Source organism: Vulpes vulpes, chromosome 12 (assembly GCF_048418805.1).
Source record: "Vulpes vulpes isolate BD-2025 chromosome 12, VulVul3, whole genome shotgun sequence".
Taxonomy (NCBI): domain Eukaryota; kingdom Metazoa; phylum Chordata; class Mammalia; order Carnivora; family Canidae; genus Vulpes; species Vulpes vulpes.
The window spans coordinates 149,011,698-149,037,813 of record NC_132791.1 but is presented as its reverse complement, the minus strand read 5'-3'; the positions used below and the strand labels follow the sequence as shown (position 1 = coordinate 149,037,813).

The following is a 26,116-nucleotide window of genomic DNA, read 5'->3' as shown; positions in this document are numbered from 1 at the left end:
AGGAAATAAGTCTTTGGGCTTAAAACATATTTTAGCAAGAACTACAGCAGTAATTTCTCCCACATAGAACTGAATGAAAATAAAAGGATGACAGCCCTATTACATTTTTTGCATATATTGCCAGATATACCAACCCTGATATGCATTCATGGGCTTCCACTGTTGCTATTGACAAGCACAGTTGTGGAAGCGTTTGGTATTTCTGGAGCAACATTAAGCAGAAATGTCAATATCTAGCCACTACTACTGTGGGCCCTAACATTCAGGACTGAAGATGTGTTGTATTAGAATGGATCACAGTGGGTATAGTGTGGTTCTGGAGTTGGCCATACAACACACGCAACTTTCTGATGTCTGTGGTTCCTAGGTATATGCAGGAGCAATACAGTTCTGGAGTCTTCATTTCCTGATCATAGAAGTCATTGTTCCCTTGGTGGGCCTGGTTCTGTGAATACTTTGAGGGACTCATTCCTGAAAGCTTAATCTTAGAATCTATTTAATCAACACTCCCACATATTCAATACTCTTTGTGCTTATATCAGGGGAATGGATTCTATTGTCTCCAACTGAACCTTGACAGATATCATAAATTGTAGAGGAAGAATGGGGGCTGCAGACAATAGGATTTCACTAAGCTAAGAGAACTAGAATTAGGAAAATTATAATAGGAAAACTAGAATTGGTTGTCTGTCCTGGTAGAGTTTGAAAGTAGGATTGATCCTGCTAGTACTAGAGAATGAGACACTCCAGTGCATGATACACAAGGGCAAACTAAGAGACTGACCAATAATTATATTTCTAGTTCTGTCTTTGTCTACTTTGATCATCAACATTATACTGGCTTCAAAATGAGTTAGAGTGCTTTCTTTTCTGCTCTCAAATAGGAATTATTAATCCCTTGAAAGCAGCTCAAACCCTAGCTTTGAGTTTATCTCACCAAGTGATAGCATTAATTTCTCTTTAGGCAGTTCAGAGTCGCCATGTGTGTCATACTGTTCTCTACGAAAATTCAGTGATTAGGAGCTTTAAAGTCTTACTCTTAAAATGAGTTTTTGGAAAGGGTATTGATTCTAAATTAATCAGGATTTAGGATTCTTGGCTTGGCAAGGGAAGAGGTCATCAATGCCCTGCAGAGTTTTTAGGATAAAGATTTCCACTCTAGGCAACTTCTTCCAGTCTTGTGGTTTTAAATATCATTTGGTGACTCCTAAATTTATATGCCCTGATCTAAATCCCCACCCCACCCCCAGCTCCAAACTTGCTATCTGTTGGCTCAACTTCTCTGTATGCAAATTAGGCATCTTAGTTTTAGTAAGAATATGGTCCATCACAACATACCCATTTTTCCCCATTTCAGCAAGGACCAACCATCCAGTTGTTTTGGGGAAAAAAGAATCCCTGTCATTTCTCTCTCTTTCTCTTTTTTATTTTTTATGCTTCAAAATACATCCAGAATCTAGCAGGTCTCAACATTTCCACTGCAGCCACCTTGTTCCAAGTCAAATAATTTATTCCGTGGGCATCTGGAATGGTCTCCTAACTAACCTTACTGCGTGCACGTTTGAAGGTCAACAGCCTATCCAACACGAGCAGCCACTTTACAAATTATGCAACTCCCCAGCTCAAAACCACCCAACGCCCTCCACCTCCTTACCCTGCTTAATCAGAGCCCTGCTGATCTCACTAATTTCATTTCCCAGAATCATTACATCTAGGCTCAATGTGCTCTAAGCACCCACCCTAGCCTCCCTGCTTCTTTCCAGAACCCGGAGCATGTTATGCTTGAAGATTTTTTTTTTTTTTTTAATATTTTATTTGTTAGACACACACACACAGAGGCAGAGACACAGGCAGAGGGAGAAGCAGGCTCCCTGCAGGGAGCCCGAGGCGGGACTCGATCCCAGGACCCCGGGGTCACGGCCTGAGCCAAAGGCAGATGCTCAACCGCTGAGCCACCCGGGCTGCCCCTGCTCGAGGACTTTAAACTTGCTGTTCCCTTGCCTGAAACACCCTTCCCTGAGATTCCTGCAAGGCTCGCTATACTTGCATTCAGCTCTCCGTTCAAGTGTCAACTCCAAGAGGTCTTTCCCGACTAGTTCACCTAGAACGGCCCACGCCTTATCTCGTTCCTCTACCACTCAGTGTTTCCTATCATTTTGGTTTACCGTTTGCCCCTCTCTAGAACGTGAAGTTCCTATGGAGCAGGGAATGTATTTCCCTGGCGCCTTGAATACATGCATGCTTGGCACCAGAGCAGGAATCCTGCTGGATAGAATGCACCTGGACTGGACTTCTCCTGCTTAACTGCATCCCGGGCTCCGGGAGCTCACCTCGCTCAGGTAAGCATGCCAACCGAGGAAGCAAGCGGCAGGGAAGTGCCGCGCCGCGCCGCGCCTGAACCCTGAACCCTAGGTGAGGGCTCGCGCAGAGACCCTTCCCAGCTGCCCGCGGCCAGAGTGGGCCTCAACACGCTCGGGTTCTCGTCCTTGTCTGGCCGGGAAGGGAACGAGGTAGGCGGGAGAAGACGAGGCGGGCACGGGCTGCGGAGGGTGCCCCGGCGCTACGGCGCGCGGGTGCGGATTCGCGGCTACGCACCGCAGCGCTCGGGTCCGCCAGCCCGCCCGTGGGGCGCGGGGGCCGGGGCGGCGACTCCCCACCGAGAGCCCGGGCGCCCGGCGCCCAGCAAGCCCGGCAGCCATTTTCCGCAACTAGTCTCCCGAGTAACCCCGCCCGAGCGTGTACGGAAAAAAAAAAAAAAAAAAAAAAAGAGCGGGGCGGGGCTCGTGGCGAGGGCCTCGCTCCGGAAGCCGCACCCTCGGGGGCGGCCCGCCGTCCAGGAGTCACGAAACGCGGGGCCAGATTTAACAGTCGGCGGCGAAAGCGCGCACTCGAACGCCAATGAGAGCGGAAGGAGGGGACCGCTCCTGAAGGCTACTCTGCATATCTGGCGATGATTGGCGGAGCTCTCCTGTCTTCTCCTTTGGTATTGGCTGGACTTCCTTGTTCCGCCCACCCAGGGGCTTTTGTGTAGGTACTTCTGATTGGCTCCTCCTGGGTGGTGGCGGGGGGGGAGCCTGGCGTGGGGGGGCGCTTGCTCATCGCTGATTGGTGGATTTGAGCCCTTAGCGTCGTCTTCTGGAGGAAGGAGACCGTCCCATCTTCTCCCTGTCCCGTCTCCCGACCCGTACGCTTTTCCCCAACTCGCGCGCACGAATGGTTAAAAAAAAAAAAAAAAAAAAAAAGGGTGTGAGGCTCGAGCCCGCCAGCCAGGCCTCCAGCACCTCGCGCGCGCCCTCAGCGAGGACCCGCGCGAGCTGCCCGTGACGCTGCCTGCGCTGTTTGAAACTGCAGAAGAACCCGTTAGGATCTTGGGGAAACTACCGTTCCAGCTGGTTCCGGGGCCCGTGCGTGCCAGGGGAGCGAGTGGCGGTCGCGAGGCGGCTCCTGCCTGTCGTGTCTCTGCAGCGCGGAGACTAGAACCGGCACTTTCGAAGGACGCCGCCTCCAATCGCAGTGCTGGCGCGGGCGGAGGCTCAAACACGGGGGTCCTGAGAGTGAGGAAAACGCGCCAAGTTCCCCTCGGTGGCGGAGTGGGAAAGACCCTAGCGGTTCCGGCGCTCGGCGAGCGGGGCTGCGTCCGGGGGTGCTCGCCATCCCGGGGCGGGCGGGGGCGGGCGGGGGCGGGCGCCGCTCCGGGGATGTAGTTGGTGCCGGCGCCGGGCAGCAGCGAGCGGCAGCCCGGGTTCCCGCTCCGAGAGCGGGCGGTCACTCCCCTGCGGGGAGGGCGATCCGGGCAGCTTCTCCTGGGTCGGGGGCGGGGGGCGCGGCGGGGGCGCGGGCAGGGTCTCACCTGTCGCACCCACGCACATCCCGGCTGCACTGGGGCGTCACCGCCGCGGACCTCGCTGTGGGCCATGATCAGGTAAGAAGGGCCTGGGGAGGAGGGGCCGGTGCCCGGGCGCCGAGGCAGGTCCGGCCGGCTCCCGAGGGGGCTGCGGCGGGGGAGCGGCCCGCCGAGCCCTCCGGGCCCCGCTGTGCGTGTGCGTGTGCGCGTGTGCGTGTGCGGGGGGTGCCCCTTCTGCCGCCGCAGGGCTGCGGGGAGGCAGGTGCGGGCTGCGCGTGAAATAGGCCAGCGCCGCGGGCGAGCGAGCCGGGAGCTGCGGCGGCGGGGCTGTCGGCGCCCACGGCCGCCCGGCCCCGTCTTTCCACTTCGGCTTGCGGGAGTGTCGCGGCGGCGCGGGGAGAAGAGGCTCCCCCCGCCCCTCTGGAGCCCTGTCCGGGGTCGGGGTTGCTACATTTTACGCGTACTCACCTAATTTTTCCAGAAGTATTTCGAAGGCCACGTGTTTTCGACCTTTTGTCGAGGATGCTGTCCTTAATGGTTTTACTTTTTTTTTTTTTTTAAACCCCCTCTGGGAAATTGGAATGGAGACGTGTCGTCTTGGAAAGGGAAGCACTTAAAAACTAATGAGACTGAGTGTTGATGCTGTCATTGGTTCAGGAGTATTTAATATTCGATTTATTGTGTTTTCGGCGAAACTTGATTTAGACCTAAGGAAAACCAGGAGCAGAACGGCGTAGCGTAAGACGGGGTAGCTGGTGAAAATGCGAGCCTGTCAGTGATAGTAAAGGTTAGGATTTGAGGGAGCCAGCAGAGCTTATTGCTTAGGATTTGTCCGTTATTTCAGCTGCTGGGTCGTTTTTTTCTAATACATACTCAAGTCCGGTTTGAGAATGCACTTTCCATCATTTGTTAAGAATTGGCTCCCAAGGAAGCCCTTTTACGAGAATCGCTAATGCTGAGAGATCCCTGACAACTTCGCGCAGGCTGGTCTGTCAAGGTGATGGCTTCCACCAGCAGCATTAAGTGGCTAGAAGCCTGCGTTGAGTTGGAGAGGGAGGGGGGATGGGGAAGGGGGTCAACTTTCCAGTTACTTCTAAAGGCTCAAAAATGTGGTTTCACTCCTGAGTTCAATGTTTCAGATTCCTAGGTCAGAGGCAGAGTGAAATGGTTGTTAGTAAAGATGGGGTCTGGGTGGATTTTGTTAGTTTATCTATTTACCCTACTACTGTGTATATTTGAAAGCCAGTGCTGAGCTTTTGTACTCCAGTAACTCCGGTCAGATCACTTTCCCCCAGATGTCTTAATGGTAGTAACAGGATGGGTGTATAAAATTGCTATCACAAATACTGCTAGGAGTTTTTTCGATCAAAAGTTTTAACGGGAGAAAAGGTTGCAGAAGTCAAAATCCTGTTTTTCCTACTTAAAACAGTATTAGAAATTTGTAGTTTAAAAACGTTTGAAAAACCAGTGGCGTATCACGGCGTTTAGGGCATAACAACTTGGGATGCACAAAGTGCAGCAATTATTTACACTACTATACAACTACATGTTTGATAACTTCTCACTCAACTTCTTAGGTATAACTGAACACCAGATCTATGCCTTTGCTTACATATGCAAGTTATACTTTAACTGGAATATAGTTGACACACATTACATTAGTTTCAGGTGTACAACATAGTGACTTGAGCAAGCTGTACTTTAAAGAAGCTTTTTAGAGGCTTTACTTCATGTATTCACAAAAATAACTGGAAGAGGCCTTGGAAGGAAGACTCCTTCACTTGTAACACTCTTGGATTTCCCATTCACTCCTTTCTCTTTATGACCTTGTATTTTAGAATTAGAGATAGTTGTTGCTCAGTCAGTATTTTCTGAATAAGTTAAAAATTTTTTACTTAATGCTACTTTACTATAGGCGTACTAAAATGGGGATATTTTTGTGATGTGAACCTTAATCCAATAGACTAATAAAAGTTCAGTATCTGATATTTTTGTTGTTTAAGAAAGCTAAGAACAAATGGCAAGGCCTTTCATTTAAGCGATAAGCACTGAATGCCTGTTACTGGCCAAGCATTGGGTTTTCAAATGTGAAGTTCTGATTAGTTCCATTCCTTGGTAAATCTTCAAAATTAATGATTTTTATTGCTACAGCTGATAACTGAAAAGTAATGAAACCTTTCCCCTGCGATTAACAGATATGATTGATTACAACATCCTTGTATAAATTAATTCTTGTAAACTCCTTGGGATTTGAAGAGAAAATGCCTGGTGTCATACCTAGTGAAAGTAATGGGCTTTCAAGAGGTAGCCCGTCAAAGAAAAACAGACTTTCCCTGAAGTTTTTTCAGAAAAAGGAAACTAAGAGAGCCTTGGATTTCACGGATTCTCAAGAAAATGAAGAAAAGGCTTCTGAATATAGAGGATCTGAAATGTATGTATCTTGAGTATATTTCTGTATTTTAAAAATTCCATATCCGTGAAGAAGTTGTGAACTTTGATATCTCCAGACATTCTGACCTGATAGTCTATGAAGGCAAGAAAAACACAGTAGTGAGACAAACCTATTAGCTAATTAGATTAACTAGGAAAAATATTTATTGGTTAAAATTATTTTTCAACTTAAATTTGTAGCGTAACATTCTATGTAGAGGGTAAAGAAATAACGTGATTTTGTGTGTGTGACTAAGAAGACTTGATAGTTCTTGAGCTGTTTAAACTTTATAGTCATACCTAATGGATAAATTATCAGACCTGCTGGTGTATAGTTGCTGATTATATTTAAGATAAACTTCAACATAAAAGCTTTGATGCAAATAAATCCTTTAGTGACTAAGATCTGAACAAAATGGAATAGTTAAGCGACACTTCATAAACCCCCCTCTGCTCTGTACTTCAGTGATCAAGTTGTCCCTGCAGCACAGTCCTCACCTGTACACTGTGAGAAGAGAGAAAACTTACTACCCTTTGTGGGACTGAATAATCTCGGCAACACTTGTTACCTTAATAGTATACTTCAGGTAAATGGAGGATTGATTGATTGATTGATTGATTGATTTTGCTATTTAATAAAGCTTTAGTAGGCAAAGCATGATGTCACATTTAATATTCTGAGCATTTCAGATTATCTGGGAGTATTTTAATTGTCCATACTGTCTTTGCCTCTGATTGTAAATAAACTAGAATGGGCTAGAGTAATGATTCTAAATTGCATGTTTACCAGCTTCCTTTTGGGTGAAAGCGATAAAATTGGGATAACAAAATTGAATTGACTTTGGTTAACTGGAAGATGCCAAACCCTTAGCTTTTCTGCTTGATTCCTAGTGCTATGGTGGAATGGAATTTAAACCTCTGAACTCTGTTTAATGTACCCTTATAACCATTAAGTCTTAGCAATATGTACCCAGCCTCAGTGCTTTGCGGCTGGTGGGGGAAGACAGTGAGCTACTTATGATGAAATAGAAAACAACTTTTGATGTAATATTAAATTAATGCACATTTGAAAGTGCTTTACAAAAAAACGTAGGTAGTGTTTTAATCATTTTAGGTATACTGTTTGCTCAGTAAACACTCAGACAACACTCTTTTTATAGGTATTATATTTTTGTCCTGGTTTTAAATCTGGAGTGAAGCACTTATTCAACGTTATTTCAAGGAAGAAAGAAGCCCTAAAAGATGAAGCCAATCAAAAAGATAAGGTAAAAAAATAAAAGCACAATAGATAAAAAATAGAATTCACCTGCTTAGAAATGAAAAATAGATACACAGAGGATTTGGGAGGAGGATAACAGAGTCTCTCTTAACAAACAGAATTGAATTTCTCAGTATCTTGTGTTTTCAGAAAGGCATTTTCCCCCCTTTCTTGTAACAAGTTAGCTAACTAGTCACCTTTTAGTGCCTTCTCCTGCCTTCTAATTTACTGCTTACCACTAAACCTTGTCATTTATATATCACAGTCACAGTTGATCGTACCATCTGTTGTTTTCAAATACTTTTAAAATTTAAGTAAATCTAAAGAAACCTCCAACTTACATCATCAGAAAACCATTCTTTTCCAAATAGAAAGTAATCAAAAAATGTTCTTAAAATTTTTTAGTTTATTTGTATATCTCCGTAAAATTAGTGTCATAATGAAATTAAATTTAGCAAAGCTAGTATTATCTAGTGAGACAAAGATAAGGGGGATGAATTTATTTAATGGTTTATGTGTTTCTTTTTTGACAGGGAAATTGCAAAGAAGATTCTTTGGCAAGTTATGAACTAATATGCAGTTTACAGTCCTTGATCATTTCAGTTGAACAGCTTCAGGCTAGCTTTCTCTTAAATCCAGAAAAATACACTGATGAACTTGCTACTCAGCCAAGGCGACTGCTCAACACACTCAGGTATAGCCTTTAATAAATTTTAGGATTCTAGCCTAGCAGCTTATTGTGCTCTTTGGAGAGGGATATATGAACAAGTAAGGGGAGTAAAGGGCAAGGAAAACAAACTACAGATCTATATTATAGTCTCTAGTATCCAGAGGTTCTGGAAATCAGACTTTTTTTTTTTTTGTAAGTTTGGTACTAAAATAATTCATTAGATCTGAATCAGTCTGAAGCTATTTATCGTCTTTATTCATTTTTATGTGAATATTCGTATATTTTTCTGTAGAAATAGTAATAAGTTTAATCATGGGATACTGCCCCCCCCCCCATCATGTTGGTGAAAAATACTTGTTAAATGCCATATTTTTGATCTGAACATTACTGAGTTTCTCAAATACATTTGGTCCTAAGAAATTTCAAATCCGGTATTGTAGGTTTTTATTCAAAATATATTATGCATAAGAACTGTAAATTCCAGATATTCTAGTTTTATTGTATGTGCTTGAAGAACTATTAGTTAACTGGATTAGATTTCTTTGTATTATCTTAAATGAAACTTTATCCAATATATAAAGTAGCGGTATCTAATGTGTCATAGGGTTAAATTTTTAAAGTTTAAGAATAGACCTAGGGTAGGGCACCTGGCTGGCTTAGTTGGTGGAGCATGCAACTCTTGATTTAGGGGTTGTGAGTTCGAGCCTCGTGTTGGGTGTAGAGATTACTTAAAAAACAAAAACACCAGACTTAGGTGTAAATGCACTGTTACATGTTTGTTAATGAGCAGTGTAGTATAGCATGGTGGCCAAGAGCAGGTTGGAATCAAGGCTTTGCATCTCTTTGCCCTTGGGCAAGCTACCTTATCTGTAAGTCATGGTGATAATAGTACTTAACCTCATGGGATTATTGTTAGAATTATGTTATATACATAATATAAAAAGTGTCTTGAATAAAACCTGGTACATGGTAAACTATATATATACTAGCTGCTACTAGTGTTTAGAAAAGGATGAAAGTATTTATGATAAGGGGTAAAATTTGTTTTTACTTTTAGTCACAAGTTTAGTTAGGGAAGAAGTTTCAAATTAGTAGTGATATAAATATTTTTAGATTTTTAAAATAATTTATGATATTCCTCTAAATGAATTAATTTCTCTATAGAAAGGAGTTTTTCTGTATTCTATCTTAAAAACTAGAATAGATGAAATGGAAATTTTTATTTATAGGGAACTCAACCCTATGTATGAAGGATATCTACAGCATGATGCACAGGAAGTATTACAGTGTATTTTGGGAAACATTCAAGAAACATGCCAACTCCTAAAAAAAGAAGAAGTAAAAAATGTGGTAGAATTATCTACTAAGATAGAAGAAAAACCTCATCAGAAAGAGGAAATGAGTGGTATTAACAGCATAGAGATGGACAATCTTAGGCCTTCTGAAGATTATAAAGAAAAACTCCCAAAAGGAAATGGGAAAAGAAAAAGTGACACTGAATTTGGTAACATGAAGAAAAAAGTTAAAGTATCCAAGGAACACCAGTCATTGGAAGAGAACCAGAGACAAACCAGATCAAAAAGGAAAGCTACAGGTGATACGTTAGAGATTCCTTCTAAAATAATCCCCAAGTGTGTTTCTGAAAATGAAAGTGCAAGACCCTCACAAAAGAAATCAAGAGTTAAAATAAGTTGGTTAAAGCCTGCAACTAAGCAACCCAGCATTCTTTCTAAATTCTGTAGTCTGGGGAAAATAACAACAAACCAGGGATCCAAAGAACAATTGAAAGAAAATGAATATGATCTTGAAGAGGACTTGGGGAAGTGTGAAAATGATAACACAACTAATGGTTGTGAACTTGAATCTCCAGGGGATAATGTTAAGCCTGTTAATGTTAATGAAGTTAAGCCCATAAACAAAGGTCAGTATAATTTATTCTTAGACATTGATAGGTAGGAGGATTAACAGCTACAGTACTGTAATGTTCTTAGATACATGTACAACATAAGTCTGGTTCAAGTTGTAAGAGGAAATTTTAACATTGAACATGAACTGTGTGGTGCTTTAAACACTGTGCTTAGATGTGTGTATAAGTCTCATTAATCTTAAGGTAATGTTAATTTATGGTTTATAAACAAGGGGAGTTCAATGCATTTTAATGGAGAGAGAATTACTTTACCCCCTTCTGAAAGTACTTGACAACTCAAGAAATTGCATTTAATACAGTACAATTTTAGAGAACTAAGTAGTTATATTGTACTTGAATTGGATTTCTACCTAATTTCATCCAGATCTCAGGGAAAATATCTTTGGGAAGGGAGTTAAAGTGACACAACTGACTTTCTTAGAGACAACAGTAATTCATATTCAAAACTATCTTTACAGGGAATTTGTGTCATGAGCAAGGCACCTCTTAACGTTAATAAGCAAGTTTAGCTATAAATACCTTTTACTCATGATACACTGTAAATGAACTATTGGTTATTTGGGCTGTGCTGAAAAGTTTTCCTATTTTTGTTTTAGGTGCAGAGCAAATTGGTTTTGAGCTAGTAGAGAAATTATTTCAAGGTCAGCTGGTATTAAGGACTCGTTGCTTAGAATGTGAAAGTTTAACAGAAAGAAGAGAAGATTTTCAGGACATCAGTGTGCCAGTACAAGAAGATGAGCTTTCCAAAGTAGAGGAGAGTTCTGAAAGTAAGCAGAATCGGAGTCTTGTATGGACTTGTGTGGACCGTGGAATAAGTAGTTTTCTTCAACAAAACACAGTCTAATAGTAGCTTATGTAATTATTGAGAAAGAAGAGCTGGCTTTTAGTGTTTCTCGTATAATAAAATCTTTCTGCTCATATAGAATGACTTGTTAAAAGCATTTGGAAAATTGTGGCATCTTTATTTTGATGTATACAATGGGAAAATGAAACGCTTTAATAACTTTTGGTTATCAGACTTTGAGCTATAGGGGATACTTTTAACACAATAATTGAACCACTGTTTTAGCATAAAACGACAAAAAGTAGGGAAAGGATATGAGAAGTGATTATGAGACTGGCTTACCTGTTCAGATACTGGAAATTAATAGCTAAACTAAAGTCTGTCTTAGGGAGAGTAGGTTATCTTCATTTTGCTGTCCCTATCACCTAAATACTTTTTGGCTGCCCAAATATAAATATTTAAAAGATATGTTTGTATACACAGCTGAGGATGAACTTAAGTTTCTGAAACTCAAAGGAATTTCTATTATTTGGGAAGGATTAGTCAATAGAAATTGCATGCTAATTTTGAACATGGAACTTGTTTAATTTTTAACGTCTGAGAGGTTTTTCATTTGTGAGTGAAAGGAATTCTCTTATGTAGTTTCTCCAGAGCCAAAAACAGAAATGAAGACCCTGAGATGGGCAATTTCACAGTTTGCTTCAGTGGAGAGGATTGTAGGAGAAGATAAATATTTCTGTGAAAATTGCCATCATTATACTGAAGCCGAACGAAGTCTTTTGTTTGACAAAATGCCTGAAGTTATAACTATTCATTTGAAGTGCTTTGCTGCTAGTGGCTTGGAGTGAGTATTATAAATAAAAGCTATGTGAAAAAAAATGAGCTGCTATAAGAAGTTTTGTTCAAAATACTGTAATAGTAACAAAATAGTATACTAGCATAAACTACTGAAAAGTAACTTATAAAGGTTATCTTAGAAAAGTTTGTTCTCTTTTTAACAGTTTACTTGTAAAAATGCATCAATTTCAATCCTTTTGGTATGAATAAATATTCTAGGATTTCTTCCCACATCTTTTAATTGAAGATTAAAGATTATTAGAAAGTTTCAAGTTAAATTGATTAAAAGCAGCAAAGAGATTTTATTTACATTGAAATTTATTTTTGAGGGGAGAAAAAGGCAAGATTATTTCGTTTTCAAGGTAAGCCAGGAATCAAACTAGTTCTTTGAAGAGATATTCTTCTGTTAAGTATCTTTGTGACATGTATACATATTAGTGAATTGTTTGAAATTACCATGAGGGTTTCCCAGTAGCTCTCTACACACTTTACTATGCCCGTAGATGACACTTTCAGCAGACTTTTTCTTTGCTATTTATTTTTGTTCCCCTAGAGACAGTCTTCACATTAAAATTACTTAAAATGTAAAGTATTTTGGAGTTAAGTGGCATTTAAAAAACTGATTTTCTCGGGCAGCCCAGGTGGCTCAGCGGTTTAGCGCTGCCTTCGACCCAGGGGCATGATCCTGGAGTCCCGGGATCGAGTCCCATGTTGGGCTCCCTGCATGGAGCCTGCTTCTCCCTCTGCCTGTGTCTCTGCCCCCTCCCGCCCCCCCCCCCCACCGTGTCTCTCATGAATAAATAAATAAATAAATCTTAAAAAAAAACTGATTTTCTCATTATAAAGAAAATGGAAGGGAGAATGCCATATATCCTTCACAGAAACACCTGAATATTAGCACTCAATGATATTTACACAAAGAAAAAATACTGAAATAAGTATACAAAATTAAGAGTCTGGTTTTTTATGTTTATATGAGCACTAAGGGTCATTCAGACAACTTGATTTCACATTTGGGTATAAAACAATAAATGTAAAGTAGAAATTGCAGAAATCCCCCTTTTTTTTTTCTCCCTCCCAAAGGTTTGATTGTTATGGTGGTGGACTTTCCAAGATCAACACTCCTTTACTGACACCTCTTAAATTGTCACTAGAAGAATGGAGCACAAAGCCAACCAACGACAGCTATGGATTATTTGCGGTTGTGATGCACAGTGGCATTACCATCAGTAGTGGGCATTACACTGCTTCTGTTAAAGTCACCGACCTTAACAGTTTAGAACTAGATAAGGGAAATTTTGTCATCGACCAAATGTGTGAAATAGGTAAGCCAGAACCATTGAATGAGGATGAAGCAAGGGGTGTGGTTGAAAATTATGATGATGATGAAGTGTCAATTAGAGTTAGTGGAAATACACAGCCAAGTAAAGTTTTGAACAAAAAAAATGTAGAAGCTATTGGACTTCTTGGAGGACAAAAGAGCAAAGCAGATTATGAGCTATACAACAAAGCATCTAATCCTGATAAAGTTGCCAGTACAGCATTTGCTGAAAATAGAAATTCTGAGACTAACAATACTAATGGGACCCATGAATTTGATACAAACAAAGAATCCAGTGACCAAACAGGCATTAACTTTAGTGGATTTGAGAACAAAATTTCATGTGTAGTGCAAAGCTTAAAGGAGTATGAGGGGAAATGGTTACTTTTTGATGATTCTGAAGTGAAAGTTACTGAAGAGAAGGACTTTTTGAATTCTCTTTCCCCTTCTACATCTCCTACATCTACTCCTTATTTGCTATTTTATAAGAAATTATAGAGTATTTTCCTTATGTGTATATTAACAGACCTGGACAAAAGCTGGTAAAGTTGATTACATCAGAGTCTAGCTTATCTTTTGAAGCTATTGGATATTATTGGTCTCTCTAGGTTTTTATATAAATAGTGAAATTTGAATTACTGAAAACCATGTTAATTTTTAGAATTTCCAGTAGTAGAGACTAGTGATGCATTAGCTTCTGGGAACAAACTTGTATAGGTTCTTAATTATCCAAATGGAAGCATTTAAACACTTTTGAATTTACACCTATCTTTTGTGTTTGCTTTTTAAAAAAATAAAGTGCTTGTATTTGTATCTCCAGGTTTTGGAGTAATTATCTATTTGATGTTTATAGGTCCTGTGGTTTTTCAGCTAAGAAGCAGAATCTCATTTCAGTACATTTAGTTTTATAAGTCATGAAGCCAGATCTTTAATGGGCTGTATTTAGAGGCACAAAGTCCTGGGATATGTGTGTATTCACAGTAGTGTACATTTTGTGCCTTGAGTCACTTTGAAAAGTGTCTCAGAAAACCTGGACGGCCAGTTCCCTTCTATATCTTCACAAGAATTTTATATGTATTTATGAAAATGATTCTGTATTCTAGTAAATCTTTTTGGGCATGGACTAATTTGTATCTCTTCATAGTCATATTCTGCACGATTTGTATATAGTATATCAAATTTAGAGGTGTGACCTTAAATTTAACTTTTTTTTTTTTTTTAAACCGGGAGGTCAATAAAATTTAAACTGCTTACAACTATGTATACAACTGCTCAAATTTTTTTACCTGCATATATTTTTTTTACCATAAATATAGCTGAGTTCTCTTAAAAGAAGAAAATGTATGTGTATGTATAATATATTTATATATACACACACATATGTAGAAGAGAATAAACATGCATAATTACCTTTAATAATACTTTGACAGTTGGAAGTGAAGAGATTTTTCAAATAGGAGAAACTGCTTAGTCCATCCAAGTTGTTATACTTAAAAAGTTATAGTAAAAATTGTTGCATTCTAGTTGTCCTTTCAAGTAGACATAACTTTATGGAATCCTTTAAGGTGATGCTTTGGGCACGCACAAAAATGTGGTTAAATTTTCATTTTATAAATGTATATTAAATCGGTAAATGATCAGTTACCTTATTACTTGTTAAGACATTAAGAACAATTCTAAAGAATATACAATTCTAAAGAATATATAAATGTTATTAAAATAACACTTTTATACCCCCATTTCAACAAGAGTACCTATCAACTAATAAATTAGTCACACAATTAAATCATGTCTTATGTTCTTCACAAGATGGTGTATTATTATAAAAAGTCATGGTTCTCACCTCATTCTACATTCAGAATCACTAATGGAACTTTTAAAATGAAACACTGCTCATAAGCTTCTGATGGAACAGTTCTAGGATAGAGCCTGGGCCTTGTACCCAAGAGACTGCCAATGTTAAAAACTATTGGTGTAGGGCAGCCTGGGTGGCTCAGTGGTTTAGCGCCGCCTTCAGCCCAGGACGTGGTCCTGGAGTCCTGGGATCGACTCCCATGCTAGGCTCCCTGCATGGAGCCTGCTTCTCCCTCTGCCTATGTCTCTGCCTCTCTCTCTGTGTCTCTCATGAATAAATAAATAAAATCTTAAAAAAAAACCCACCAAACTATTGGTGTAGATTCTTGATATGAGAAAGTTTAAGATAACTGAAGTATGTGATAAGTGAGGGAAATGTTCAGTATCATACCAGTGTTCTCAGAGCAAGCCTGTTTTTATTCAAGTCAGAAAATAATTAGTATTGCATGGAAATTAAATCATAATTATATAAATTTTAGAGTTCTTGATGTTGTCGCTGAGATTTATGTGAAATAATCCAAGCTCTTACATAATACAGTCTAACGAGAAATGACCTGGGGATTACTAAATATTCTCTTATGTATACCTCCCCCGCCCTTACCTTAAAGAGGAGAGTATTTGTTACCTTATTTTTGTCTTAATGAATTTCCATTCTTGACTCCTTGTCTTTCTTTCTTGTTCACGTGGATCCTCTATCCCCAAATTTATTTTTGAGGCTATGTCTTTGACTCCTTAGTTCACCCCTTTTGGTCCAACATTGTTGACTCATCTGAAAAATCTTTCTGTGATTCAATCTTTGAATTGATGTAGTAAGATGAATTTGAGATAATACTGCCAGTTATAAAGGTAGGCTGGGGAAAAGATATCAACCATCTCCTATGCTCTCAGGAGGAGACATTTTTGAGATCTGGTTTCAACATCAACTACAGAATGAAGGCACCATGATCAATTTTTAAGTGATTCATGTCACTGGTCAGTAGATTAAAGGGACAGATTAAAAATGATACCTTTCTATAATAACTGCACAAAGAAAAAAGACATTGTTCAAAACATTTCCAAAAATCATTAATATATAGTTTCTTGGATAAACTTGCCAAGTAATTGGAATAAATAATTTCAAAAAGATTTTGCCTTAGTTTTTCATGTCATAAAGTTACTTTAAATTTGTTCTTAATTAAAACAGCTATTTTGCCTTTTTGTGTATACTTTATAATAAAGTCTATACAAGCATTAAAAAATAAAAGTTTTCATTCAACTGGTAGATTAAAATCAAATACCAGCTTTCAGTGTCATTTTATGGTGATGTAATAAGATAGCTCTAAAGCTGATTTCTAGTTTACTAGTTTAGATGTCCAAACTCCTAAAATAACCAGCTTGTTTAATTTGAAACACCGAAATCATGCATTTTAGTTGCTGAGAGTCTATCAGTGTAACAAGATTGAGTGTCAAAGATTAAGCTACTGTGACTGGTTGCAGTGATCCCAGTATTGTTATTTGTAAGCAAAAGCTTCATCAGGTAAAGTTATTTCTGTAGTGTATCCTAACTCCTGCTTTGGTATCTAAATGAAAAATACCTTAGAAACCTGTTTTAAGACTTCACAAACCAGTTATCAGTATCTTTGCCCACTTATCATTTATTTAATTTGGGGCTCTTGGGCCCATACAATGTAAATTTTCATTTTTACTTTGCTAGTTTGGGGACTATTTCTTGAATCAACTCAAGATTCTTTTGTCAACAAAAATTTTTAAAATCTCACTCAATAAAATTAGTGTAAACATTCACATATTTAATAGTACCTTTAAAATAAGCATTACTACATTTAAAATGGTTCCAAAATGAATCTATAAATGGTAATATAAATTAAAAAATACAAACTTAAAGTAAATAAATTTAACATTAGCTATGGTATAAATAATAGTAAATGTATAGTGAGTCATTACTTTGAGTCTTAAAAAAAGATAACAGCATATTACCAGAACATGAGAAACCATGGCCATGATTCTCAAACTTCATGATCTACATTTGAAACTGTTTTGGCCACTGTGTTCTTCAATGAGTAGTAAATCAATGCTAGAATTTCCAGAATTAAGTCCCAAGTCTTGTTTTTCAGTAAATCTTAATTTCTTTTTCACACTCAATGTTGAATACATGGCTCTCTTCAACTGAATAAGTGCATTTATTTTAAAGATCCATTTTGCGCAGGCTCATCCGACTGAAGGAATCTCTGGGGAGAAAATAAAGGATATAATTGTAAGTAAATAATTTTTGCATATTCCTTTAAAATATGCTTCACATACTTCTTTCTGCCAGAGTGGTATCAAAGTTTTGCCACCAAAAACTTAAAATATTTTTTTGCCATCAAAGTTCTTAACTTTGAAGTTACATGTTCATCCTGCACATTCTGCCTTATATATATTTTTTTATAGATTAAAAACACACTTTGCCAAGTGCACTGATCATTTATTCATTTGTCCAATAGGTGATTAGATACTGTGATAAAACAAGAGCTAAGGGATAATGGGAGAGATTTCAGGAAAAGACTTGAGATTACTAAAAGGCAAAAACCAGGTGTTATTTAAAATTTTAAATCCTAAGAATTCAGTGGTTCTCAAGCTCCTGGGTTTTAGGTTCCTTTTTACACTTAAGAATTGAGGACCCCAGGAAGCTTTTATGTGGATTCTATATTGATATTTACATTAGAAATTAAGAAAATTTTAAATTATTATTTTATAAAATAACCCATTATATGTTACTATAAATAGCATTATTTTTAAAACTTGTAAGAATTTTAGAAGAGTGGCATTCTTATTTAATGTCTAGCTTAATAGAGAGCCTAGATTCTCTTATCTGCTTCTGCATTAAATCTTTTACGATATCACATTGCACTCTGGAAGACTCTATGGTACTCTCATGAATGAACAAGAGTGGAAAAAGTAAAATAGTATTGGTATTAATATGAAATTAGTTTTGACTTGGGAACCTCTAAAGGTCTCAGGGACCCCTTTTTATATGTCCCCCGTCAAACTTTGAGAACCACCATCTTAGTAACTTTTAAGCCTATTACAAAAAATTATTCCAGATTTTATTAATCAGTAAAATAAATTCAAAATTCTATGGAAATGTTATATTCTAAATTCTCAAGAAATTAAAAGGGAGGGAGGGATAGTATTCTTCACCTCTTAATGTATTTTTCTCTATCCTAAAACTGATTTCTTTTGTTTATCCTTCCTGCCATTAAGGTTAAACCTGGAGGCTTAGATCTCCAAGAAAGGAGAGGGCAAGTAGGAAAAGATCATCTTTGAATCTCAAAGCTTGGTTTTCTGGTTCTGTAGAAAATCTTGAAAGCTAGGCATTGTTAACACACCTGTATCCGCCACCCCACCTCAGAAGAGTGTTTGTTTTTAATTCCAGAAAAACTACTTGCAAATATTAAGAAAAGCTTGAGGGATTGACCATAACATAGATCACAGAGGAAGGCAAAACTCAGGATTATGGTGATACTGGAAAAGGGAAAAGCTCCTTTAGATAGGAAGGCTACAATGTTTCTACTGAGATGGGCTGCAGATTTGGAGGAAGCAAGACTATAGCATTTACAGAGGTCCTGACTAGGTCAGGAACACAGTACCCTCTTCCCAGGACCTTGGACCAATGAGTTTAAGAATAGTGGAGGTGGGTAAAGGCAACAAGGATGCAAAAGTTCCAAAAAGAAGGGAAGCACAAAGCAGATGGGACTGGTGTTGCTTCCCACTGATAATTTTTAATGGGTGATATATCAGTATAGAATGGTAGATGCAAGATATATTTTGCCAGAGACAGGATTTTATTTTTTATTTGAATTTTAGTTAATATCCAGGGCAGTATTAATTACTGGGTTAGAATTCAGTAATTCATTACTTAAAACACCAGGTGTTCATCACAAGTGCCCTCTTTGATATCCATCCCCTACTTAGCACATCCCTCCCCTGCCCCACCTCCTTGCATCAACCCTCAGCAGTTTGTTCTCCATTTACAGAGGATTTTTAAAAGGTCCTTGTCTACCCCTGTTACTGTACAGCTAGGACAATGCTCCATGTAGGGGACATGACCTATAGCAGGCACTTAGTAGACACATTTTGAATGCATGTGTCATTTTTTTCTACATCACTGAAGAATAAGGACTAATTTCCAGATGATCAAATAGCTCATTTGACTTTCTTTTGCAGTATGTTATACCATGCGTATACACTGTTTTCATATACGCAACTTCAAAAGCCTTCCAGATGTTAATTTATTAACTAAGTGGAGTTCAGTAGCTTTACTGTTACTAGTTCAAAGGGTGGTCAAATAAATGCAAACTCCACGATAATTCAATGGTTGTATGTACGTATGGATTTCAAAATGCAAAAATAAGGGCAGCTAACATTTAGCAGTTATCATGCCCTTTCCAGAATTCAGGTGCCAACAAAGTAAAATGTTAAAGCACTGTCCTTGGAACTTTACATGCCTAAAATTTAATCACCACAACAACCTCTTAAAGGTAAGCATCATTTTGTCTGTCACAATTAGTGAAGAAAAATACTGAAGCCCTCTTGATACTCAATGGATGGGGTTGCCTGTTTTAATTTACTGTTAGAGCTGAGGAAAACGAGTATCTGGTTCCTGATACATTCTAGTAAATTCTCCCATATAAACAAAGTGTGACATGATTTAAAAGAAATAGTTTTAGGAGGCCAGATTTAACACGTTGTGTCTTGGTTAGTATGCATACTTAAGACAACTTTTTTATTCTCAAATTATAGAAAGAAGAACTGACTTCTATCTTGAAGGCTGATTCATTTTAGGGTTATTCGTAATGGGTTAGTTGAGCTTGTTAGGTTTCAAGAGACAATATCTGAAACCATGTAATAAAAGTTACACTAATTCCTTATTATTAAACAATTCAAAAAAAAAACAATTCAAGGAGATTTCGCTTTTTCGTTTTCTTGAAGATATCCAAAATAACAGACATAAAGGAGCATACCTGTGGCAAGTGACAGGTAATACTGCCTTGTATAACTGAGGGATTTTTCTGTTTATCAGAGGCTGTAAGGCCTCTTTAAGGCGATGGTAGTTTCTCTCCAGTTCCCTTTGATATTCCTTTTGATCTGGCCCAATTAAGCTCTTATTTTTTCTTAAGGCATCCTCACACCTAGGAGAAACAAGTGCGTTAACAAAAGATTTCTTCTTGTCTAGTTTGAGGGCTTGATGCTATTATACACATTCACCATGATGACATCATTCAATTTTTCAGTTGAAGGCTAAATATCCTCTCTCTCGTGTTGGGAAGGCAGGGAACAGATGCCCAACCTGAGTTTCTTTACAACTCTTTTTTTTTTTTTTGTTTATTTACAACTCTAACATTCAGTAACAGTCTTCATTTAACTGAAAATTAGTTTTTTTAAAATTATGTATTTTTTAATGTTACGTATTAAGCCATTTTCCCACATATTATTACCACCATTAGACTAAAAGCTCCTTAAGGGATTTAACCCTATGCATTTATTTAGCAACAATGGCATCTGGCACAGTGGTTTGCCAGTATTCAAATAAGCTGCTTAAATGAACAGTCCTTGATAACAATCCTTTGTCCAATTTATTCAGATAATTAAGAAGTACCTGGACCCTAACAGATCAATGTAATAGGATGTTAAATACTGCACACATGTATACTTGCCGAACTGCAGCTAAATGTTGTTCAAAGGAAAATGTGTAGTCAGTCTTATATACTTCTATATTTTTTAAAGCTAAAAGTGAAGTTTAGCAACTTGAACAGAACAAACGAAGTCAAAATCACAAACTTTCCACACAGAACACAACCACCTACAAATCCTACTAAACATTATTTTTTTAAATTTATTTTTATTTTTAATTTTTTAAAATATTTTATTCATGAAAGACACAGAGAGAGAGAGAAAGAGAGGGGGAGAGAGAGAGGCGCAGAGACACAGGCAGAGAGAGAAGCAGGCTCCATGCCAGGAGCATGATGTGGGACTCAATCCCGGGTCTCTAGGATCATGCCCTGGGCCGAAGGCAGGCACCAAACCACTGAGCCACCCAGGGATCCCCTCTACTAAACATTCTAAGGAGAGGTAATAATCCTCCTCTTCTAAGGAGAGGTAATAATCCATTACATTCTAATGTAACACAATTATTCTACAGTATAGAGAGGAAAAAAACCCAACCCTATTTCTGAGAAGAGTTTCCAGCTACTATTTTAATGTTGGGATACCAAAACCTAAAGGGACTATAAAGGAAAAAAATGTTTATCTCACCCATAAACACTGTTGCAAAACTCCTAAACAAGACCATAGGAAACCAGTGTCACACACACGCCCCTCATACACACCTCTTTGATAAAATTCCATTTGTTATGATGAAAATTCAGCAACAAATAGGTGGGAACTTCTTTAACCTAATTAAAAGTATCTACCAAAAAAAAAAAAAAAACCTGGAGAAAATACTATATTCAATGATGAACATTTTTTCCTTTTAGATCAGGAACAAGAAAGTGATGCTCTCTATCATACATCATTCAACATAGTACTGGAGCCTCTAAACATCACTGTAAAAAGAAAAAAAAATTCTACAGATAAATTACTACAATTAAGTGAGTTTGGCAATATCCTTATGTAAAAGTAAAAAATTCAACTGCACTGTGTATACCAGCAAACAAAATATAATTCTAAAAGATACCAGTGGGACGCCTGGATGGCTCAGTGGTTAAGCATCTGCCTTTGGCTCAGGGTGTGATCCTGGAGTCCCGGGATCGTGTCCCACATCGGGCTCCCTGCATGGAGCCTGCTTCTCCCTCTGCCTATGTCTCTACCTCTCTCTCTGTGTCTCATGAATAAATAAGTAAAATTAAAAAAAAAAAAAAAAGATACCATTAATGAAAGCATAGAAGTATGAAATACCAAGGAATAAAATCAAGATATAGAAGACCGCTACAGAAAATTAAAATATTAAGAAAACAAAAGAATCAAGTAAATGAGAACTAGGTCATATGCATGAACTGGAAGAGTCAAGTTATAAAGAAGTTGCAACTCTGCCAACTTATCTACAGATTCAGATTATTAGTTTTGGGTGGGGGGGTGGCTAGAGAGGTGACAGGAATGATAAATTGATTCTATAATCTATATCAAAAGGAAATGGGCCCAAAATAATCCTTCAACAAAAGGTGAAATTGCTTTATCAGATATCAAAGTTTATTACAAAGGTGCAGTAATTTTTTTTAAATTTTTATTTATTTATGATAGTCACACAGAGAGAGAGAGAGAGGCAGAGACACAGGCAGAGGGAGAAGCAGGCTCCATGCACCGGGAGCCCGATGTGGGATTCGATCCCGGGTCTCCAGGATCGCGCCCTGGGCCAAAGGCAGGCGCCAAACCGCTGCGCCACCCAGGGATCCCCAAAGGTGCAGTAATTAAGACAGCATCATACTGACTCAAAGAGAGACACCACGGAAGATAATCAAGATCACAGAAACAGATGCATTTAACATAAGCGCCTGATTTATAATAATATTGCAAAGCAGAAGAGAAAGGGCAATCTTTGAAATAAGTGGTGCCGTGTCAACTGGATATTTATATGGAAAAGAACTGAACCCCAAATCACAACATAATAAATGGTATTGAGATAATTATCAATTATCAGTATGGACAAAAATCAAACTAATCCCTACCTTGAACCATACTCAAAAACCAACTGCAAGTGGATTTAAAAAAAAAAAAAAAAGCCATTTCTGCCTTCTTCCCCTTTTGTTTCAACTATATTGAATTTTAGAGACATCATTATATTGGGTTTTACAACTCAATATAGAATATTACTATGACATTAGCAAAATAATTTAAGATACAAAAAGCAGTAGTCATAAGGAAAAGACTGAATCCTTTAGCTACATTTAAGAACTTCTGTTTCTTTTTAAGAGTGGTTAAGCCCCAAATTAAGATATTTAGGAGTATTATATATCCAGATTATGTAAATACTCAGAAATCAGTAAGGAAAAGAATTCAATAGGAAAATGGCAAAAGACTTGAACATGTAAAAAAAAAAAAAAAAGACTTGAACATGTAACTTGACAGAGGAAGGCGAAATGGCTAACACACACACACACACACACACACACACGATATTTGACTCTCTGAAATAGAGAAATGCAAATTTAATCCACAATCCTGTATCACTTGACGCCCATCAAACTGGTAAAAGTTAAACTGCTAGACCATACCAAGTAATGGTGTAGTTATTTAGCAAAGGAATTCTGGAACACTACTGGTCAGATTTCATGTGGTCTTAAATACTTTGTTTTTATTTTTCAAGTTCTTAAAAGTTTTTAAACTTAATTCTAGGGTAGTTAACGTGTAGTGTTATATTCATTTCAGGTGTACAATATGGTGATTCGACGAGTCTATACATTACTCAGTGCTGATCATGATAAATGTACTCTTTAATTCTCCTTCCCTCTGGTAACCATCAGCTTCGTTCTCTGTAATTAACAGTCTGTTTCTTGGTTTGCCTGTCTCCCTCTCCCCACCTCCTTCCTTGTTTGTTTTGTTTCTTAAATCCCACATATGCAAGAAATCGTATGGTATTTGTCAATCAGTTCTGACCGATTTCTCAGCGTTATACTCTCTAGATCCATCCATGTTGTTCCAAATGGCAAGATTTCATTCTTTTTTTAAGTTGAGTAATATTTCATTGTGTATAACCACCACATCTTTATCCATTCACCTACCGAGGGACACTTGGGCTGCTTCCATAATTTAGCTCCTGTAAATAATGCCGCAATAAACATAAGAGTATGCGTATCCTTTTAAATTAGTGTTTTTGTATCTTTTTGTAAATACCCAGTTGTGCAATTACTATTTGCAGTAGTTCTATTTTTAACTTTTTGAGTGATCTCCATACTGTTTTCTACAATGGCTGCACCAGTTTGCATTCCCATTATAATGCACAACAGCACCTTCTTCTTTTTCACATCGTGGCCAGTGCCTGTTGTTTCTTGTGTTGTTGACTTTTTACCCATTTGGACACTACACTTTGTAGTTTTGATTTGCATTTCCCTGATGGTGATGATGAACATCTTTCCAGGTGTCTGCTGGCCATCTGGACGTCTTCTTTGGAGATATGTTCTGTTCATGTCTTTCTGCCCATTTTTAAGTTGGATTATTTGTTTTTTTGGTGTGGAGTTGTATCATTTCTTTATATATTTTATTTTATTTTTAATTTTTAATTTTTTTTTAAATTTTTTATTTATTTATGATAGTTATAGAGAGAGAGAGAGAGGCAGAGACACAGGCGGAGGGAGAAGCAGGCTCCATGTACTGGGAGCCTGATGTGGGATTCGATCCCGGGTCTCCAGGATCGTGCCCTGGGCCAAAGGCAGGCCCCAAACCGCTGTGCCACCCAGGGATCCCTCTTTATATATTTTAGATACTAACCCTTCATGGGATAGCTCATTTCCAAATACATTCTCTCATTCCATAGGTTGCCTTTTAGTTTTTGTTGTTTACTTTGTTGTGCAGAAGCATTCAATTTTAATGTCCCAGTAGTTTGTTTTTATTCCCCTTATTTTAGGAAATAGATCTAGAAAAATGCTATGATTCATGTCAAAGAAATTACCGCCTGTGCTCTCTTCTAGGTTTTTTATGGTTTTGGGTCTCACATTTAGGTCTTTAGTCCGTTTTGAGTTTATTTTTGTGTGCAGTGAAAGAAAGTGGTCCCATTTCATTCTTTTGCATATAACTGTCAGGTTTTTCCAATGCCATTTGTTGAAGAGACATCTTCCCATTACATATTCTTGCCTCCCTTGTTGAAGACTAATTGACCATTTAATTGTGGATTTCTGGGTCTTCTATTCTGTCCCATGAATCTATGTGTCTACTTTTGTGCTGGTCCCATAATGCTCTGATCACCACAGCACTGTAATATAACAAGTCCGGAATTGTGATAACCTCCAGTTTTGTTTTTCTTTTTCAAAGTTGCTTTGGCTATTTGGGGTCTTTTGTGGTTCCATACAAATTTTAGGATTATCCTAGTTCTGTGAAAAATGCTATTGGTGGGTTGGAAGAGTGAGTGACTTGATCTCGAGATTGTAGGTTCAAGCCCCAAACTGGGTGCAGAGATTACTTAAATAAAACTTCTTAAAAATGCTGTTGGTATTTTGATAGAGATTACATTAAATCTGTAAAATGCTTTGGGTAGCAATTTGTGTGTGTGTGTGTGTGTGTGTGTGTGCGCGCGCGCGCATGTATGCGTGTGTGCTTGCTTTTGCCTTTCCATTTCTTTATGTCATCTTCAATTTCTTTCATTAATGCTCTATGGTTTTCAGAGTACAGGTCTTTCACCTATAGTTTTATTCCTAAGTATTTTTTTTATTTTTGGTGCAACTGTAAATGGGATTGCTTTCTTAATTCCTCTATTTGCTGCTTCATTACTAATATATAAAAATGCAAGAGATTTCTGTACATTGATTTTGTATCTCGCAACTTCACTGAATTCATTTATTGGCTCTAATAGTTTTTTTGTGGAGTCCTTAGGTTTTTCTATATAGTATCATGTCATTTGCAAATAGTTAAAGTTTTACTTCTTTCTTACCAATTTATTAGACTGAGGTATGTTCATTTCCTCTAGACATACCTTGCTGAGGATTTTTATCATGAATGGATGTTGTACTTTGTTGAATACTTTTTCTGCATCTGTTGGAATGATCCTATGGTTTTCATCCTCTCTTACTGATTGTAATGTATCATGTTGATTGATTTGAGAATACTGAACCAACCTACCATCCCAGGTATAAATCCCTCTTGACTACAGTGAACGATTTTTTAAAATGTATTGTTGGCTTTGTTTTGCTAGTATTTTGTTAAGGATTTTTGCATCTATGTTCATCAGGGATACTGGCCTGTAGTTCTTTTGTTGTGTATCTTTTCCTGGTTTTGGTATCAGGATACAACTGACCTCATAGAATGATTGTGGAAGTTTTCCTTCGTCTTCTATTTTTTGGAATAGTTTGAGAGGAATAGGTATTAATTCTTCCAGTCTCTTGTAAAATTCACCTGTGAAGCTGTCCAGTCCTGGACTTTTGTTTGTTGGAATCTTTTTATTATGGATTCAATTTCATTGCTGGTAATCTGTTCAAATTTTCTGTTTCTCCCTGCTTCAGTTTTGGTA

The 26,116-nt window shown here is 38.1% G+C and overlaps 2 protein-coding genes across 17 annotated transcripts in view; one reads left to right on the top strand and one right to left on the bottom strand.

The window, feature by feature from the left end:
• Positions 1-1,733: 1,733 nt before the first annotated feature.
• Positions 1,734-14,330, top strand: USP1 (ubiquitin specific peptidase 1). Of its 3 annotated transcripts, none has more exons than XM_026006955.2 (9): positions 1,734-2,339; positions 6,040-6,275; positions 6,741-6,861; positions 7,435-7,539; positions 8,066-8,226; positions 9,432-10,123; positions 10,726-10,896; positions 11,556-11,757; positions 12,834-14,330. In XM_026006955.2, exons 2-9 carry the CDS (start codon positions 6,106-6,108, stop codon positions 13,567-13,569), a joined length of 2,358 nt encoding a protein of 785 aa, XP_025862740.2. In that variant the 5' UTR covers positions 1,734-2,339; positions 6,040-6,105; the 3' UTR covers positions 13,570-14,330. The 3 variants fall into 3 exon arrangements, with proteins under 3 accessions (XP_025862740.2, XP_072586849.1, XP_072586848.1); XM_072730748.1 differs by lacking the exon at positions 1,734-2,339 and adding an exon at positions 3,788-3,922 and having other exon boundaries at positions 9,432-9,796; XM_072730747.1 differs by lacking the exon at positions 1,734-2,339 and adding an exon at positions 3,788-3,922.
• Positions 14,331-16,691: 2,361 nt separating this feature from the next.
• Positions 16,692-26,116, bottom strand: part of DOCK7 (dedicator of cytokinesis 7) — a 218,785-nt gene continuing 209,360 nt past the window's right edge. For all 14 annotated transcript variants that reach the window (XR_011995971.1, XM_072730737.1, XM_072730738.1 and 11 more), the window contains 2 exons: positions 19,926-20,093; positions 16,692-17,150 (listed from right to left, as the gene is read on the bottom strand). Coding sequence is in view for 13 of the 14 variants with exons in the window: in XM_072730737.1 (XP_072586838.1) it covers positions 17,108-17,150; positions 19,926-20,093 (211 nt within the window). In the remaining variant the exon portion in view is untranslated. The remainder of the gene's footprint in view (positions 17,151-19,925; positions 20,094-26,116) is intronic.

Bases quoted from the DNA above. Each gene is read 5' to 3' on its own strand.
- USP1 (XM_026006955.2), top strand. From the start codon at position 6,106: ATGCCTGGTGTCATACCTAGTGAAAGTAATGGGCTTTCAAGAGGTAGC. The intron at 6,276-6,740 runs GTATGTATCTTG...TCTGTACTTCAG, and splicing joins GAATATAGAGGATCTGAAAT to TGATCAAGTTGTCCCTGCAG. The intron at 11,758-12,833 runs GTGAGTATTATA...TCCCTCCCAAAG, and splicing joins TTTGCTGCTAGTGGCTTGGA to GTTTGATTGTTATGGTGGTG.